This window comes from Panthera leo, chromosome D4, assembly GCF_018350215.1.
Source record: "Panthera leo isolate Ple1 chromosome D4, P.leo_Ple1_pat1.1, whole genome shotgun sequence".
Lineage (NCBI taxonomy): Eukaryota > Metazoa > Chordata > Mammalia > Carnivora > Felidae > Panthera > Panthera leo.
This window is the reverse complement of record NC_056691.1, coordinates 65,912,945-65,929,134: the sequence shown is the minus strand read 5'-3', so window position 1 is coordinate 65,929,134 and position 16,190 is coordinate 65,912,945. Positions and strand designations below refer to the sequence as shown.

General features: G+C 37.3%; 2 protein-coding genes across 2 annotated transcripts; one reads left to right on the top strand and one right to left on the bottom strand.

The window, feature by feature from the left end:
* The first annotated feature begins 1,643 nt into the window (after positions 1-1,643).
* Positions 1,644-8,012, top strand: LOC122204578 (olfactory receptor 13F1-like). The gene is made up of 2 exons (XM_042912101.1): positions 1,644-2,559; positions 7,969-8,012. Exons 1-2 carry the CDS (start codon positions 1,644-1,646, stop codon positions 8,010-8,012), a joined length of 960 nt encoding a protein of 319 aa, XP_042768035.1.
* Positions 8,013-8,371: 359 nt separating this feature from the next.
* On the bottom strand, positions 8,372-9,310 carry LOC122204425 (olfactory receptor 13C7-like). Its single transcript, XM_042911886.1, has one exon. It carries the CDS (start codon positions 9,308-9,310, stop codon positions 8,372-8,374), a length of 939 nt encoding a protein of 312 aa, XP_042767820.1.
* Between the last annotated feature and the right edge of the window lie 6,880 nt (positions 9,311-16,190).

Genomic DNA, 16,190 nt, shown 5'->3' with positions numbered 1-16,190 from the left:
TGGAGAAAAGATGAAACAAAAAAAAAAAAGACCAAAAGCAACAAAGACTAGAAAGGACCTGAGAACATCACCAGAAACTCCAACTCTACAGGCAACACAATAGCACTAAATTCATATCTTTCAGTACTCACCTAAGCTCAATGGATTAAACACTCCAATCAAATGACATAGGGTATCAGAATGGATAAGAAAATGAGACCCATCTATATGCTGCTTACAAGAGACCCATTTACACCCTAAAGATACATTCAGATTGAAAATAAGGGTATGGAGAACCATCTATCATGCTAATGCTCACCAAAAGAAAGCTGGAGTAGCCATACTTGTATCAGACAAACTGGATTTTAAAATAAAGATGGTAACAAGAGATGAAGAAGGGTGTTATATCATAATTAATGCATCTATCCACCAAGAAGATCTAACAATTGTAAACATTTATACCCCTAACATGTGGGAACCCAAATTTATAAATCAGTTAATCACAAACAAACTCCTTGATAATAATACCATAATGGTAGGGGACTTCAATGCCCCACTTACAACAATGGACAGATGATCTAAACAGAAAACCAACAAGGAAACAATGGCTTTTAATGACATATTGGACCTGATGGACTTAATAGATATATTCAGGACAATTCACTTAAAGCAGGAGAATACACATTCTTTTTGAGTGCACATGGAACATTCTCCAGAATAGATCACATACCAGGACACAAATCAGCTCTCAACAAGTACAAAACGATCAAGATCATACCTTGCATATTTTCAGACCACAACACTATGAAACGCGAAGTCAACCACAAGAAAAAATTTGGAAAGACCACAAATACATGCTATAGTGATTGGATGCATGTTTATCTTCTATTTATATTCCTTAGTTTACAGATATCCGTCTGTTATATTACATAATTAGTAGGTATATGAAATGCAACTAAATCCTTTCGGGATTTAACTTTTACAAATTTTTTTTTTCTTTTCCCAGCAAACCTCCTGTGGTCTTTAACTCGATTAAGACTAATGCATTTTTAAAAAAGGTTTGTTTATTCATTTTGAGAGAGACAGTGCAAGCAGATGAGGGGCAGAGAGGGAATGAGAGAATCCCAAGCAGTCTCCATGCTGCCAGCATGGAGCCAACACTGGGCTCAAACTGAACCCATGTGGGGCTTGAACTCATGAACCATGAGATCATGACCTGAGACAAAACCAAAATTCTGAAGCTCAACCAACTGAGCTACCCAGGTGCCCCAGGTCTAATGCCTTTTTTGATTAAACTAAGTGTCACAATGTCTCACTGACCAGGGTTCCTAACACAGAGCTCAGATTCTTACCCTCTGTGTTCTCATGGTACCCGAGGGTGTATTTATATGATGTTAATTGTATTTATTTCTTTACTTGACTGCGTGATATTTTATTCTGAGCTGCCCAAGAGTAGCTTTTTAGGTAATTCAAAGAGATCTTCAGTGACTTGTAGTATAATCAACAAATGAATGAATGAGTGAATAATTAGCATGGTATTGCCAGAATAATGATCCTTGTAAAGTACCCCTAACTAATCCCCTTGAAAGATGGTAGAATTTAATTTTCATATATGTACAATGTATATTTTTATTCACTACTACAGATAAAGAAAGAGGCATAAAATGGTCAAGGCAAACTTGACAGTCATTTCCAATTTTATTTTCCTGGGGTTTACTCCTTACCCCAAAGTTGAGGTCATCATATTTGTGCTGTGCTTGCTGATGTACCTGATCACCCTGCTGGGTAATATCATTCTGATCTCCATCACCATCCTGGATTCCCACCTACACAAACCCATGTACTTCTTCCTCAGCAACCTCTCCTTTTTAGACATCTGGTACACCTCTTCTGCTCTCACTCCAATGCTGACAAACTTTGTTTCAGGGAAAAACACCATCTCATTCTCAGGATGTGCCACTCAGATGTACTTTTCTCTTGCCATGGGCTCCACTGAGTGTGTGCTCCTGTCCACGATGGCGTATGACCGGTATGTGGCCATCTGCAACCCTCTGAGATACCCCATCATCATGAACAAGAGGGCTTGTGTGCAGATTGCCGCTGGCTCCTGGATGACAGGCTGCCTCACCGCCCTGGTGGAAACAGTATCTGTGCTGCAGCTGTCTCTCTGTGGAAGTAGCATCATCAATCACTTCACTTGTGAAATTCTGGCTGTCTTGAAACTAGTTTGTGTGGATACTTCCAGGGTGCAGTTAATCATGCTGGTGATCAGCGTACTTCTTCTTCCTATGCCGATGCTCCTCATTTGTGTCTCTTACGCATTCATTCTCTCCAACATCCTGAGAATCAGCTCAGTGGATGGTGGAAGCAAAGCCTTTTCAACATGCGCAGCCCACCTGACTGTGGTGGTTTTGTTCTATGGGACAGCTCTCTCCATGTACCTGAAGCCCTCCGCTGTAGATTCACAGGAAATAGACAAATTTATGGCTTTGGTATATGCTGGATTAACCCCCATGTTGAATCCTATCATTTATAGTTTACGGAACAAAGAGGTAAAAGCAGCTGTGAAAAAATTGCTGATTAGGAACCCTCTGTGTGCTTTTTTAATCCCCCATAGAAAATCATAACATTAATCTAAGGGGTGTATTGATGTGGTCAATACACACCAGAAAACTGGGATAATAGGGGAAGACACTCATTTTAAAGATTTCCTAAGTTCCCTCCTTGACTGACTGCTGAAACTCTAAGGTAATATAGACATATCTTACATAAGCATATCTGAAATCTTACATAAATAGACTTTTGATGACAAACTTCAATTTTATTTTGGGTTATAGAGTGTAAGTATAGCTTTAAACATTAAGCTAGTGTATTGTTAGTATTCAAAATTATGTGCATGTAATATACAAATGTAATAACTATAGTAGACTTTTTAGATAATTTATTATTAACCTTTGTTTTAGGCTGAATTGTGTCCCTGCAAAACTTATGTTGAAGCTCTAACCCACCAGTACTTCAGAATGTATTTACATTTGGAGATAAGGCCTTTAAAGTGGGATTAAGTTAAAATGAGGCTATCAGTGTGGGCCCTCATACAATTGGACTTATGTCATTATAAGAAAAAATTTAAGAAATTTAGACACACATGGGTACTCGAGGTTTTCTCACACACAGGGGAAAAGACCTAGCAAGAAAATGGCTATCTGCAAGCCAGGGAGAGGCTTCAGAAGAAATCAAATCTGCCAACACTTTAATCTTGGTCTATCCTCCAGAACTATGAGAAAGTCAATTTCTGTTGTTCAGGCAATCCAATCTGCTATTTTGTTATGGTAGTATTAGGAAACCACTACAACCTCTTTTCAGCATTGCTAAATTTAATGGGAGTAATTGCATATTCTACAAAGTATAACTGTGTTTTACATGTGTGGAAATATTTGTGGATGCAGATAGATGTGTGTGATGTGAATGTCTATGTACAAATGGAGAAGGCCTGCACAAATATATACTGAATAGAGATGGGGTAGAGGGATGCTAGTCTGCAAAAATATCAGAGAGTTTAGCAGTTTGTTGTTGGTCTTCGAGTGCTGACATTAATTTCGTAAATTCAAAGAAGCTGCAGGATGTTTCGGTGAAACTACAAGCACCCTTCCCTTTTTTATTGTGCTTTCCCCTGACACCTAGATGCTTAGATCCAAGGGTATAAATGAAGCTATAAGCATTTAGAAACAAAATACATGATATATTTATATTATAAACTATACAGTATCCCAAACCCACTAAAATGGTGAGAAATGCTGAAATATATGACATATCTTATTGTATAAGCCATAATATACAAAGAACTTAAAAATGTACACTCGTCAGTATTTGTAACATTTGTATGTCCTTTCTGGACTAGATGACTAAATGTGAAGTCAGTGTGCAAAACTTATTTGCTCTTTATCATGAAGTTGTCACAAGAGTCAATAAAATTGTGATGGCTTGGATCCAGAAGGCAATGGTATGGAGAAGATAGGATGAATATGGGAATTACCAGGTTGTAGGGCTGGATTTGATTTCTCAGATATGAATAAACAGTCATCAAAGATGATTGGTCCATTGGTGTAAGTAAAGAACTCTGATGCAGTCGTTGATTGGATGACACGAGTAGCGTAAGGATGATGACTTCACAAAGATAGGGATGGGATGTAAGTCGGTTGACTGGTTGGCTGTGCACTGATGGTTAGACCTACAGGAGAAGACAGATTTGTGAAATCTAGGCAAAAAATTAGGTCTAAAGCTATATATATGTTGCGAAATCTTTTGCAAAGAGATGTAAATTGAGTACTAGGTGTGGATGATGTTTTCTAGGGTAATTTAGGGCAATTATCTATACAATTTTGGTTATGTTTTCCTGTTATTGGTCAGAACTGTGGTAAAGGTGAAAGAATAGTACACATGGGATCTAGAGTAAATTATCCAAAGTATACAGAAATGCTGATTCAAAGGGGCACATACACCCCAGTGTTTATAGCAGCACTATCAACAATAGCTAAATTATTGAAAGAGCCCAAATATCCATTGACTGATGAATGGGTAAAAAGAAAATGGTATGTATATACAATGGAATATTACTTGGTGATCAGAAAGAATGATATCTTGACATTTGTGAAATGGATGCAACTGGTGTGTATTATGCTAAGCAAAGTAAGTCAGGCAGAGAAATACAAATATCATATGATTTCACTCATACGTGTAATTTAAGAAACAAAACAGATAATGGGGCCCAGGGTGGCTTGGTCGGTTGGGCGTCCGACTTCTCCTCGGGTCATGATCTTGTGGTTTGTGAGTTCAAGCCCTGTGTCAGGCTCTGTGTTGACAGCTCAGAGCCTGGAGCCTGCTTCAGAGTCTGTGTCTCCTCCTCTCTCTGCCCCTTCCATGCTCTTGCTGTGTCTCACTCTGTCTCTCAATGATGAATAAACGTTAAAAAAAAAAAAAAAAAAAAGAAACAAAAGAGATGAACATAAAGGAAGGGAAGCAAAAATAAGATAAAAACAGAGAGGTAGGCAAACCATGAGAGACTCTTAAATACAGAGAACAAACTGAGGGTTGCTGGGAGGGAGGTGGGGGGGATGGGCTAAATGGGTGATGGACATTAAGGCGGACACTTCTTGGGATGAGTGTTACATATGACTGTTATGTGTAAATGATAAATCACTAAATTCTACCCCTGAAGCCAATACTACACTATATGTTAAATAACCTGAATTTAAATTAAATAAAAAGAATTACAATTTTTTGGGGTGTCTATGTAAGCTTAGTGATCTTAGGCAATTTCTTTTTTTTTAATGTTTATTTATTTATTTTGAGAGAGATAGTGTGTGAACACGCACATAACCAGGGGGATGGTAGAGAGAGAGGGAGAAAAAGAGAATCCCAAGCAGGCTTCATGCTGACTATCCCCTGCAATGCAATGCATGGCTCTATCCCATGAACCATGAGATCATGACCTGAGCTGAAATCAAGAGTAGGACTTTTAACCAACTGAGCCACCCAAGCACCCCAATCTTAAGCAATTTCTTAAACATCCTAATCCAATTTCTTTGTCTATAAAATGGGAAGTTTATTTAATCTATCAATATATTTATAATAATTATTTAAAATTATTTACAAGTTAGCAAATATGCTAATTCCAAAAGACCACCTGTGAATTAGCTAGGATGATAGGTGTATCATTTTGACAGAGTCAGATTTTGATCTTTTTTTTTTTTTTTCTTGCTAGACTCTAGTTTCAGTTAGTTTGAATTTGCCTGTGATTTCAGGGTGCCTGTGTGGCTCAGTCAGTTAAGCATCCCACTTCGGCTTAGGTCATGATCTCTGGTTTGTGAGTTCGAGCCCGTGTTAGGTTCTATGCTGACAGCTCAGAGCCTGGAGCCTGCTTTAGATTCTGTGTCTCCCTTTCGCTCTGTCCCTCCCCTACTGACAGTCTCTCTCCCTCTCTCTTTTTCTGTCTCTCTCCCTCAGATAAATAAAAATTAAAAAATATTTGAATCTACCTATGATTTCAATGTATTGAGAAACATCTATGAGTGTGTTACAAGTCTAGCCTATCACTCTGGTAGTGTTTAGGGATATAAGCATAAAATACCCCAAGTTATCTCTTTCTCTCTCTGTCTCTCCCTCTTTCTCTGACAGTCTGAGCTGAGTCATTCCATATATGGGTGTCCTTTTGATTCTACTGGGTTCTGACTACCTGAACTGGGCCTCCCTTTCATGTTGACCTTTTACTTATTCCATCAGGCCCCAAACATCCTGCTGGGCAGAACAAGCAGGGATTCCTTTCTGAACTCTATTGGGTTGTTGAAACCTTTGCTGGGTGGCCCTTGAGCAGAGCCACTGTCCTCATCCAGCTCAGGCTGTGGGACTGTACCAGGCAACTCACCTGTATTACATACAAATAGATGTTAGGTAATCACATAAAAAATAAAAGTACAATTATTATTTGCTAGCAATTTCAAGGGCATTTCTTTGAAAGGAAATATTTAAAATAAGATTATTGCTTTTGATAGAGTGCAATTCTCAGTATTCCTTAAGAAGTGTTTATACAATTGATAGATATTTTTTTCAGCAGTTGCTCATTACAGAATAAGTATACACTGATAGGACTTTTGCCTTACCCAGACCAAATGACTTCTTTTTTAATGTTTATTTATTTTTGAGAGAGAGAGAGAGAGACAGAGTGTGAGCAGGGGAGGGGCAGAGAGAGAGGGAGACACAGAATCCGAAGCAGGCTCCAGGCTCTGAGCTGTCAGCACAGAGCCCAGCGCAGGGCTTGAACCCAGGAGCTGTGAGATCATGACCTGAGCCGAAGTTGGACACCCAACCAACTGAGCCACCCAGGCACCCCACAAATGACCTCTTGAGTATATTTATCTTTCTTTTATCTTCCCTTACATTTCTGTACATTTAATATTAGCTGATATTTTATCCATAACTTTTTGATGTGTTATTTAGTCAATGAAATAATACATAAATTCAAGTTCTTTTATATCCCTGTATTAAATCAAGTACTTAGACTATATTTTACTATTATTTCAAAATGTTAAATAAGTAATTAGTTACTGCCTACTGTTTAACTTTATTTGACATTAGACTTCATACAGAGAACAGTGAGTTCTGCCATTGGGTGGATTTCAGAAATGAACAAATGATTATAGTATAAAAGGAAAATAGCCATAACAGATAAAGTTCAGGACAGCATAAAGGAGGGAATAAGTAAGCGGGCAAACTTTGGAAGGTTTGTAGAAGATCTCACACTTGAATTGTGCTTAATAAGATTGCTAGGCTGTTACCATAGAAAGAGAAATGTGAGGATGGAGATGCAGTGGCATATGCTGTTTTCTTTAGGTGTAAAGAACATGATATAATTGGAGAAGTAATAGTGAATGTAGCACAGCATGTGCAAACATGGGAGAAACATGAGGAGGGAAAGAAGGGGAAATATGTACCTGAAAAATTAGGTTGGAGTCAGGTCAAGTCCTTGGGTAAAATAAAAAGCAGTAACAAACAAACAGACAAACAAACACAAAAATTCGAGTAGTTCTCTCAAAAGGGAACTGAAAAATACATATTTTACTTGTTCAGCAGACATACATGCAGATGGTCCATACATTAAAATGGTTTGACATAGGATATTTCAACTTCATGATGATGTGAAAGTGATATGCATTCAGTAGAAACCACACTTTAAAATTTAAATTGTGGTCTTTTCCTGGGCTAGTAACATGTGGTATGATATTCTTGTTGCGCTAGGCAGTGGCAGTGGCCCCAGCTTCCAGTCTGAGCCACATGATCACAAGAATAAACAACTGATACACTCAACTGTTTCATACCCATACAACCATTCTGTTTTTCAATTTCAGTACAGTGCTCAATACGTTATAGGAAATATTCAACACTCTATTGCAAATAGGCTTTGTATGAGATGGTTTTGACCAACTATAGGCTAATGTAAGCATTTGCACATTTTCAAGGTAAGCTATGATGTTCAGTAGATTAGGTGTATTAAAGGCATTTTTGACTAATGATATTTTCAAATTTTGATGGGTTTATCAGGACATAACTCCATCAGTTGAAGAGAATCTGTACTGGATTTTCCTGGAAACATTTAATTACATCTTTTTTCTTATTCCTTAAATTTTACTCTTAGTACTTATACTAGTTGTGTCTACATTTTTGTAACAGTCATTTTCATAAAAAGGGAAAGCTAGATAATTATCTTGAAATTTCTTTCCAACTCTTAAATTCTGTGATCCTACATACAATCTTTATTTCTTTTGCTATGTTTTAAATAAAAGCCTTTTCCTCAAATATATGAGTTTATTTGGTGCATGAACTCGAAGATGTAAGTTTTTCATCCTTTTCTCCAGAACCAGTGTCTACTCATCAATTTTCTCAAAGCTCCAAGCACCTCTTTGTTCCTCAGGCTATAGATGATAGGATTGAGCATGGGAGTGACTACTCCATAGAACAGAGCAATCAATTTGTCAATAGCAGAGTCTTTGGACTTTGGCTTCATATATATGGAGAGGAGTGTCCCATAAAACATGGTCACTACTGTTAAGTGGGCTGAACAGGTAGAAAAAGCTTTTTTTCTTCCTTCTGCTGAATTCATTTTTAGTACAGTAGATAGGATGAAAATGTAGGAGATGCAAATTAACAATAATGGAATATACAAAAATATTACATTGCCCAACATTATAGCAATCTCATTCAAGGAAATATCTGCACAAGCCAGCTTGACAAAAGCCATTATTTCACAAACAAAGTGGTTAATGACATTTTTTCCACAAAAGGGCAACCGTATTGCAAGTATAGTTTTTATCAGTGAATTGAGAAAGCCCATTCCCCAGGAGAGGGCTGCCATCTGAATACAAAGTGCCTTGCTCATGATGATGGGGTATCTCAGAGGGTTACAGATGGCCACGTAACGGTCATATGCCATCACCGCTAAGAGCACGCATTCTGTGCATGCCATAGTGTAGGAGACAGACATCTGAACAACACATCTAAGGAAGGAGATGGTTTTTTTCTGTGATAGGAAGTGAATCAACACTGAGGGGGTAAAGGAGGACGTGTAACAAATGTCTAGGAGGGAAAGATTACCAAGGAAGAAGTACATGGGCGTATGGAGGCGGGAATCCAGGAGAATTAGTATGATCAAGGTGCTGTTCCCCAGCAGGATCACCAGGTACATCATCAAGCACATGACGAAAAGGAGTTTTTCCACTTTGGGGTACTCAGAAAGTCCCTGCAGAATGAACTCAATCTCTGTCCAGTTCGTCCTGTCCATTTTATGTTTCTATACCTGGAGTAATCCAGAAGAGAAAACTGCATGTGAGCATAACGCGTCAGTGCATATTACCATGTGCAGTGAGAGATCACTGGGCGAGGGGCACCAAGTGTGTGCCCACAATAGCTGGAGTGGTGCTAAGAGCTCTGAGGTTAGCTGTTTGAATTTCTCTTCTGGCTCTTAAGGGAAGGGATTGAAGATGTGTAATAATTACATCGACCAGCTCTTTAAAAATATAGGCTCTTGTATTCCATTTCCTGAGATAGTGATACACAGTTCTGAGGCAGGAAAGAACTATTTGCATCTTAACAAACATCTATTATTTCCTATTCTTTGGACCCACAGCCTACACTTTGAATATCATCATTTTGGAGAGAGTATGCTTCATCTGTTATAAATAACTATGTATTTGATTTTATTTCATGGAAGTCATAAACAATATAATTAGTTAAGGGTTTTATAATTTACTAATATATTCACACATATTACTCATTTTATCATCACTATAATTCTCTGAGGAAAGTGAAATTCATAGAGGTAAAATGTATATAAAAACAGAGTGTGATCCACTATTCCAATTTATTTTCTAACTGTATAGCACCTGCCAGTTTAAAAAAAACATTTTTTAATGTTTATTTTTGAGAGAGAGAGGGAGAGCGCATGCACATGAGTTGGGGAGGGTCAGAGAAACAGAGGGAGACACAGAATGTGAATCAGGCTTCAGGCTCTGAGCTGTCAGTACAGAGCCCGACGCGGGGCTTGAACTCTCAAACCGTGAGATCATGACCTGAGCTGAAGTCAGACGCTTAACTGACTGAGCCACCCAGGCACCCCAACACCTGCCAGTTTTACTGATTTTATTTTATCTATATATTAAAAATTTTTTTTAATGTTTATTTTTGAGAGAAAGAGAGAGAGAGAGAGAGAGAGAGAGAGAATGGGGGAGGGGCAGAAAGGGAGGGAGACACAGAATCTGAAACAGTCTTCAGGCTCTGAGCTGTCAACACAGAACCCGACATGGGGCTGGATCCCACGAACTGTGAGATCATGACTGAGCTGAAGTCGGGTGCTTAACCAGCTGAACCACCCAGGCACCCTGTATTTTTATTTTTTTTAATGTTTATTTTTGAGAGAGAGCACTAGTGGAGGAGGGGCAGAAGGGGAAGGAAACAGGATCCAAAGTGGGCTCAGGGGTGACAGCAGAAAGCCAGATTTGGGGCTCAAACAAGTTGCCAAGATCCTTACCTGAGCTGAAGTCAGAAGTTTATCCAATTGAGCTATCCAGGTGCCCCTCACCTGCCTTTTTTATTTTATTAAAAAAAATTTTTTTTTAACGTTTTATTTATTTTTGAGACAGAGAGAGACAGAGCATGAACGGGGCAGGGGCAGAGAGAGAGGGAGACACAGAATCAGAAGCAGGCTCCAGGCTCTGAGCCATCAGGCCAGAGCCCGACACGGGGCTCGAACTCACGGACCGCAAGATCGTGACCTGAGCTGAAGTTGGACGCTTAACCGACTGAACCACCCAGGCGCCCCTCACCTGCCTTTTTTAAACAACATGCTCTTGCCCTCTCAGAATTATGTGAATTATCTAAGGAGTGGGAATCAGACATCTTTCTAGATAATGTTCTCCAGATGATTCTAATGTGCCTTGTGAAAAAAAACCACCTGTCTAGTCAAGTGCCTCCAAATTTTAGTACACACACAATTCGGATAGGAGAATCTTTGTAAAGGATTCTGAATCAGTGGGTCTGAATTGGATTATAAGATCTGAATTTATTAACATGTTTCCAGATGCTGTTTATGTCTGCAGAACTCACATGAATAGCAAGGCCTTTTAGACCATTTCTCTCCAAAGCTATTGCAGAATGCCACTACTGCTTCCCTTGTATGTAGGACTGTAATCGAATAGTAGACAATGCAAAACTGAACATTCTGTGACACTTGGAGTTGAGACATCTGTGTGAGTGTATTGCACTCAGTTTTGTGTTCTTTAGATTTTAGATATACAAGCAATCAAACTACATACAATAGAGTCTGTTGTTTCTGTCCATATTAAAGTCCTTTCTCTTCCATTTGTTGAATTTGCAATTATGGTGAATATTTTCCAAAAGAGGAATTTGAGGTCAGCTCAAGCATCTGAATTGTGCATCATAGAGCATGGAGCAAATAACTTTAATTTGAAAAAATTTAAAGAGTAGATATTAGTAGCTGACCTTTTTACAGTAAATAAATCAAAGAACATAATTTTGAAAACACTTTTCATTCTCAAGGTATTCTACCTAACTTAAAACAATCCCTAGAGGAAAAAAAAATTTGATCCAATCGATAATTTTCTTACTAGTGCTTTTTAAAAAATGTTTATTTATTTATTTTGAGTGAGATGGAGAGGGGGTGTGAGTGAGGTAGGGACAGAGAGAGAAAGAGAGAATCCGAAGCACCCTCTACACTATTAGCACAGAGCCTGAAGTGGGGCTCCATCTCATGAACCATGACATAATGACCTGAGCCAAAATTAAGAGTCTGAGTCTCGACTGACTGAACCAACAGGTGCCCCTCTAGTTAGTATTTTTAAACAAGGCTATGTGGTGCGTCTGAGTGTCCCAGTTAAGCATCCTTCTCTTGGTTTCAGCTCCAGTCATGATCTTACAGTTGGTGGCATCCAGCCCTGTGTCAGCCTTTGTGCTGACATAGAAGAGCCTGCTTGGGATCCTGTCTCTCCCTCTCTGCCCCTTCCCCCACACTCTCTCTCTCTGTCAAATAAACATTGAAAAAATTAAAGAAGGCCCTGTTTCTGATATAGGCTTGGCCATTTCTTTCTGTGATCACCTTTTGCCAACAGGTTATGCTCCTTTCTATGACAACTCCAGTTTACAATGGCAAATCATGTTAATCAGCATAATACAATATTTATACGCCTATTGGCTATGGAAAGAAGGGTTCTCATGCAATTCAAGCTGTACCAGGCTTTGCAGGCATACATTACAAAGAGGGTAGGAAGGGCTGGGTAGGGCAGGATATACTTCTATTTGGTATTAAGTTTGGAATTTGATTGACTGTAGATATATATATCAACCTACTCTGAACCTGAAAATAAAATTTTGATAGAGTCTTTGAAGGAGCATCAGTTGCCTTGGATCTGTTGTTTCAGGGAAAATGTGAATCATGTCAGATTCCCTCTCCTTTCTTTCCTAGGAACATCACCAAGAAGGTGATTCCTATTTGGAAATGACTTGTAGCAAATAATGATGGTGTACATCTGGTATACTGATAGTTCAGAGACAGTTGCTGCAAAAAAAAAAATCACTTGCAAACATTTATAAGAGAAACCACCAGTGTGCTTTAGTGGTTTCAAATGGTGGTGGTGATGGGGGAGGAATAGTGGACAGTGAGAGGAAATTACTTTCATTACTCGTGTAATATTAGTGCAACTTTTAAGAAGCAATGGACAAACACTCTTGTTTAATAGCATTGTGACAAATGATTTCTTCATTTTAGCTTACTTCACTAAAATAGTTTCCTGGGGACAAGAGAATGGAAAATTTTGAGATTCTTGATAGTTTCTAATAAATCACTTTCCATGCAAAATGTATATTGGATAATTCTTTACTAAATCCTTGCCATTATTGGATATTATCTTTTGAAATAGTTTTTCATTTTTAACTCATGGCAGGGGAATTGTTAAATAATCATGGCACACTAATTTGATGGGCCATTATGCACTTCTTATATGACATTTGTGACAACTTTGTATTAAAACAAAGATGTTTAAATTATATTAGAATGATTAAGTTGGAAACAAACAAAAAAACAGTCATTTTTTTTTCTTTTCTGCAAAACTGAAACCTAAACCAAGATAGCCTAGACAGTGTAGAAAGACTAGAAATACCTAAAACATTAATGGTTACCTAGAGACCTTTCTTCTACTTTTCTGAATTACCCAAAACTTAAAATTGATATTCATAAAGAAAGAATATTATTTAAAAGGAGGAAGCAGAACAAAGTATGCTAAAATAATTTAAGTTGTACAGTGATTATCTTAATTTTCTAGAAACTACATACACATTGAGGCTAAGCGGTACTGGTGTGTCCTATCTAGTTATTGGGAGGAACCCAGTATTTCCGATTTCCAGAGAGCATTTATAATCCCTACTCTCAAAAATCTTCCAATAAACAGTGTTTTTTGTTTTTTGGAGGTATGCCAAGATGAGGGACTTGAGTTCTTCACTTAATCATATTTTATCAAAAGAGATTGTGGTCTGTTGATGCCTAGCATGGAGATATCATTTAGAAGACAACATTCCTATTTGTAAAGGATCTGAACACCTGGATCCTAGCCAACCTCTAATCCCCCTCTCCCAACCCCTGGTGTTTTATAAGAATTAACATCTCTGTGGTTCAATGTGCTGGGACTTTATCTGGGCACTGTTTTAGTGTTGTAACAGTCCTAAGGAAGTCTGTGACATTTTATTCAAGCCAGAAGTCAAGCTGTCTAACTTTTTAGAAGGAACTTTCTAACTTTCTATAAATTTTTATTTTGTTTTATTGACTTAGCTACTTGAAGATCTAATAGTTAAAGTACTAAGAGTTTTCACTGAAAAACACATACTATCTGCACTCTAAATTCTCACTAAAGGAAATAATCCTATCATCCTCTCCAGCTCTTCTAAAGATATCAATTAAGACAATGGATACTGTACAAAAATGAATGGATATCTTGTCTCAATTTATAGATTTTATAGACTCTACTCTTTAATTAATATACCACAAGGAAAGATGTATTATTTTAGCTTACAAAGAGAAGAAAAATTTTCATGTGATGTCCTAGTATGAGGCACTTCATATCATTTTTATCATGTAATCTTCCAAATAAGCCAAATATTATTATGAATTTTACCAATGAGGAAATTACTTTGAAATTTCAAAGGTTAAGTACACTGATCACTATCTTTTTAAAAAGTATTTATTTAAATTCTAGTTAGTTAACTTACAGTGTAATATTAGTTTCAGGTGTACAGTTTAGTGATTCAGTACTTCCATACAACACCTGGTTTTTTATGTCTTATAGTTGGTAAATACCAGAAGTATGATTTAAAAACTTATATTGGGGTGCCTGGGTGGCTCAGTCAGTTAAGCGTCTGACTTCGGCTCAGGTCATGATCTCACGGTTCGTGAGTTCGAGCTCCGCATCAGGCTCTGTACTGACAACTCAGAGCCTGGAGCCTGTTTTGGATTCTCTGTCTCCCTCTCTCTCTCTGCCCCTCCCCCACTCATGCTCTGTCTCTCTCTCTCTCTCTCTCTCTCTCTCAAAAAATAAATAAACGTTACAAATTAAAACCTTATGCTTCCAAAACCCAGTTTTAGTACTATATTTACTTATTGATAACATTTATTCTTATAAAACCACTATTTAATATGATGCACTTAACTTTCAAGCATCCAAATGACAAAAATATACATAAAAATATATTGAAATCTCTGGAAAGCATTGAAGGCATTTATTGTCTTCCACTTATGAAGACACTATCCACAATAATGAAATAAATTGTGAAAAAGGCCAAAAATTCCTTTCAGGTCCAGTGTGGACAATTAAAGTATAGAGTGGTAGAATTGATTTGTTACATATGCGGGAGATTAAAAAAAATAGTATTTCTTCTTTTGCCTTGGACACCTACAGCTCAAATTAACACTTATAATTACTTCAGCACCCTGTTACATATATTTGGTTTCTAATCCTGTTTTTACAATCAACACCTTTAATTACAAGTTTCCTCAAACCCCTACTGAGCACAGTTTATGTGTGATTAATATATAAATTATTATGGACCCTTTCTCTAGATGATTTTTACATAAGATTTATTGAACTTTATACTTGAATACAGTAGCTTTTCACTTATTATTAAGGGTCTATTATTAGACCTGTTTGCATTACGGGCAAATTCCCTTCCTCAGTAGTCTCTTCCATGTAGTAGTTTGGGATCTTTAAAGAAATTTAAATAATATCCTGCTCTTGAAGTTGGTGCTTGGAATTTTGTATTTTTTTCCTTTACACATATATACATATTTTCAAAATCCCACCAGCTGTGATCACCTCAACAAAAACAAATCTTTATATTTATTGATAGGATGTTTTCCTTTGGAAATGATTTGAGTAAAACTTTTCTCTTTATCTTACCTTCTGTCTGTGTTTTAAAGCCATTCTCACCATTCCATTCTATTAAGTAATAGAAAACATTTCCAGGAATTTGAATTCCATTTGCATTTTTCAGATGAGACCAGAAGATTTTCAATTTGAAAGATGGTTGTTCTTCCTAAAAAGAAATGTGAGGAAGAATTGCTACAACCAGGCAATTGGTTTGAATATGAATTTTCCTAAGAAGGTGTCAAGGAAAGAAAACATATTAAAAATAAGGATCCATGATGCAACTCTGGTTTCCCAGGACTTGTTCTAATGTTGATGCTTACTCGAGAGATTCAGCTTCTCTTGGAATTAATTTAGTACCCATTTTTTTACAAACTTCCTCAATCCCTAAGGTTGTGAATCAGAAACTTAGGATTCTCTAGAGATCAAAATCCCTGACTTCTGCAGATTCTAAAGACCCAATTATCTTCACTTAAAGAGAATCTTCCCCAGCCATACATTTATTGGAGTATTCATTGAGTATGGCTGTCTTTGATGGCTTCTACAGAAGCTGGGATTGGAATCAGAATATGTCCAAAAGGTCGCAGAAGAGTTAAACTTTTCCCAAGAATTTGTTTTTCATTTTGTTACACAAATAATACTAGATCAATCCTAATAGAATCCTAGTCATCCCATCTCTTTGAACTGTTTTTATTTTTATATTTTTATTCTAGACCACACACTATTTTTTCTTTATAC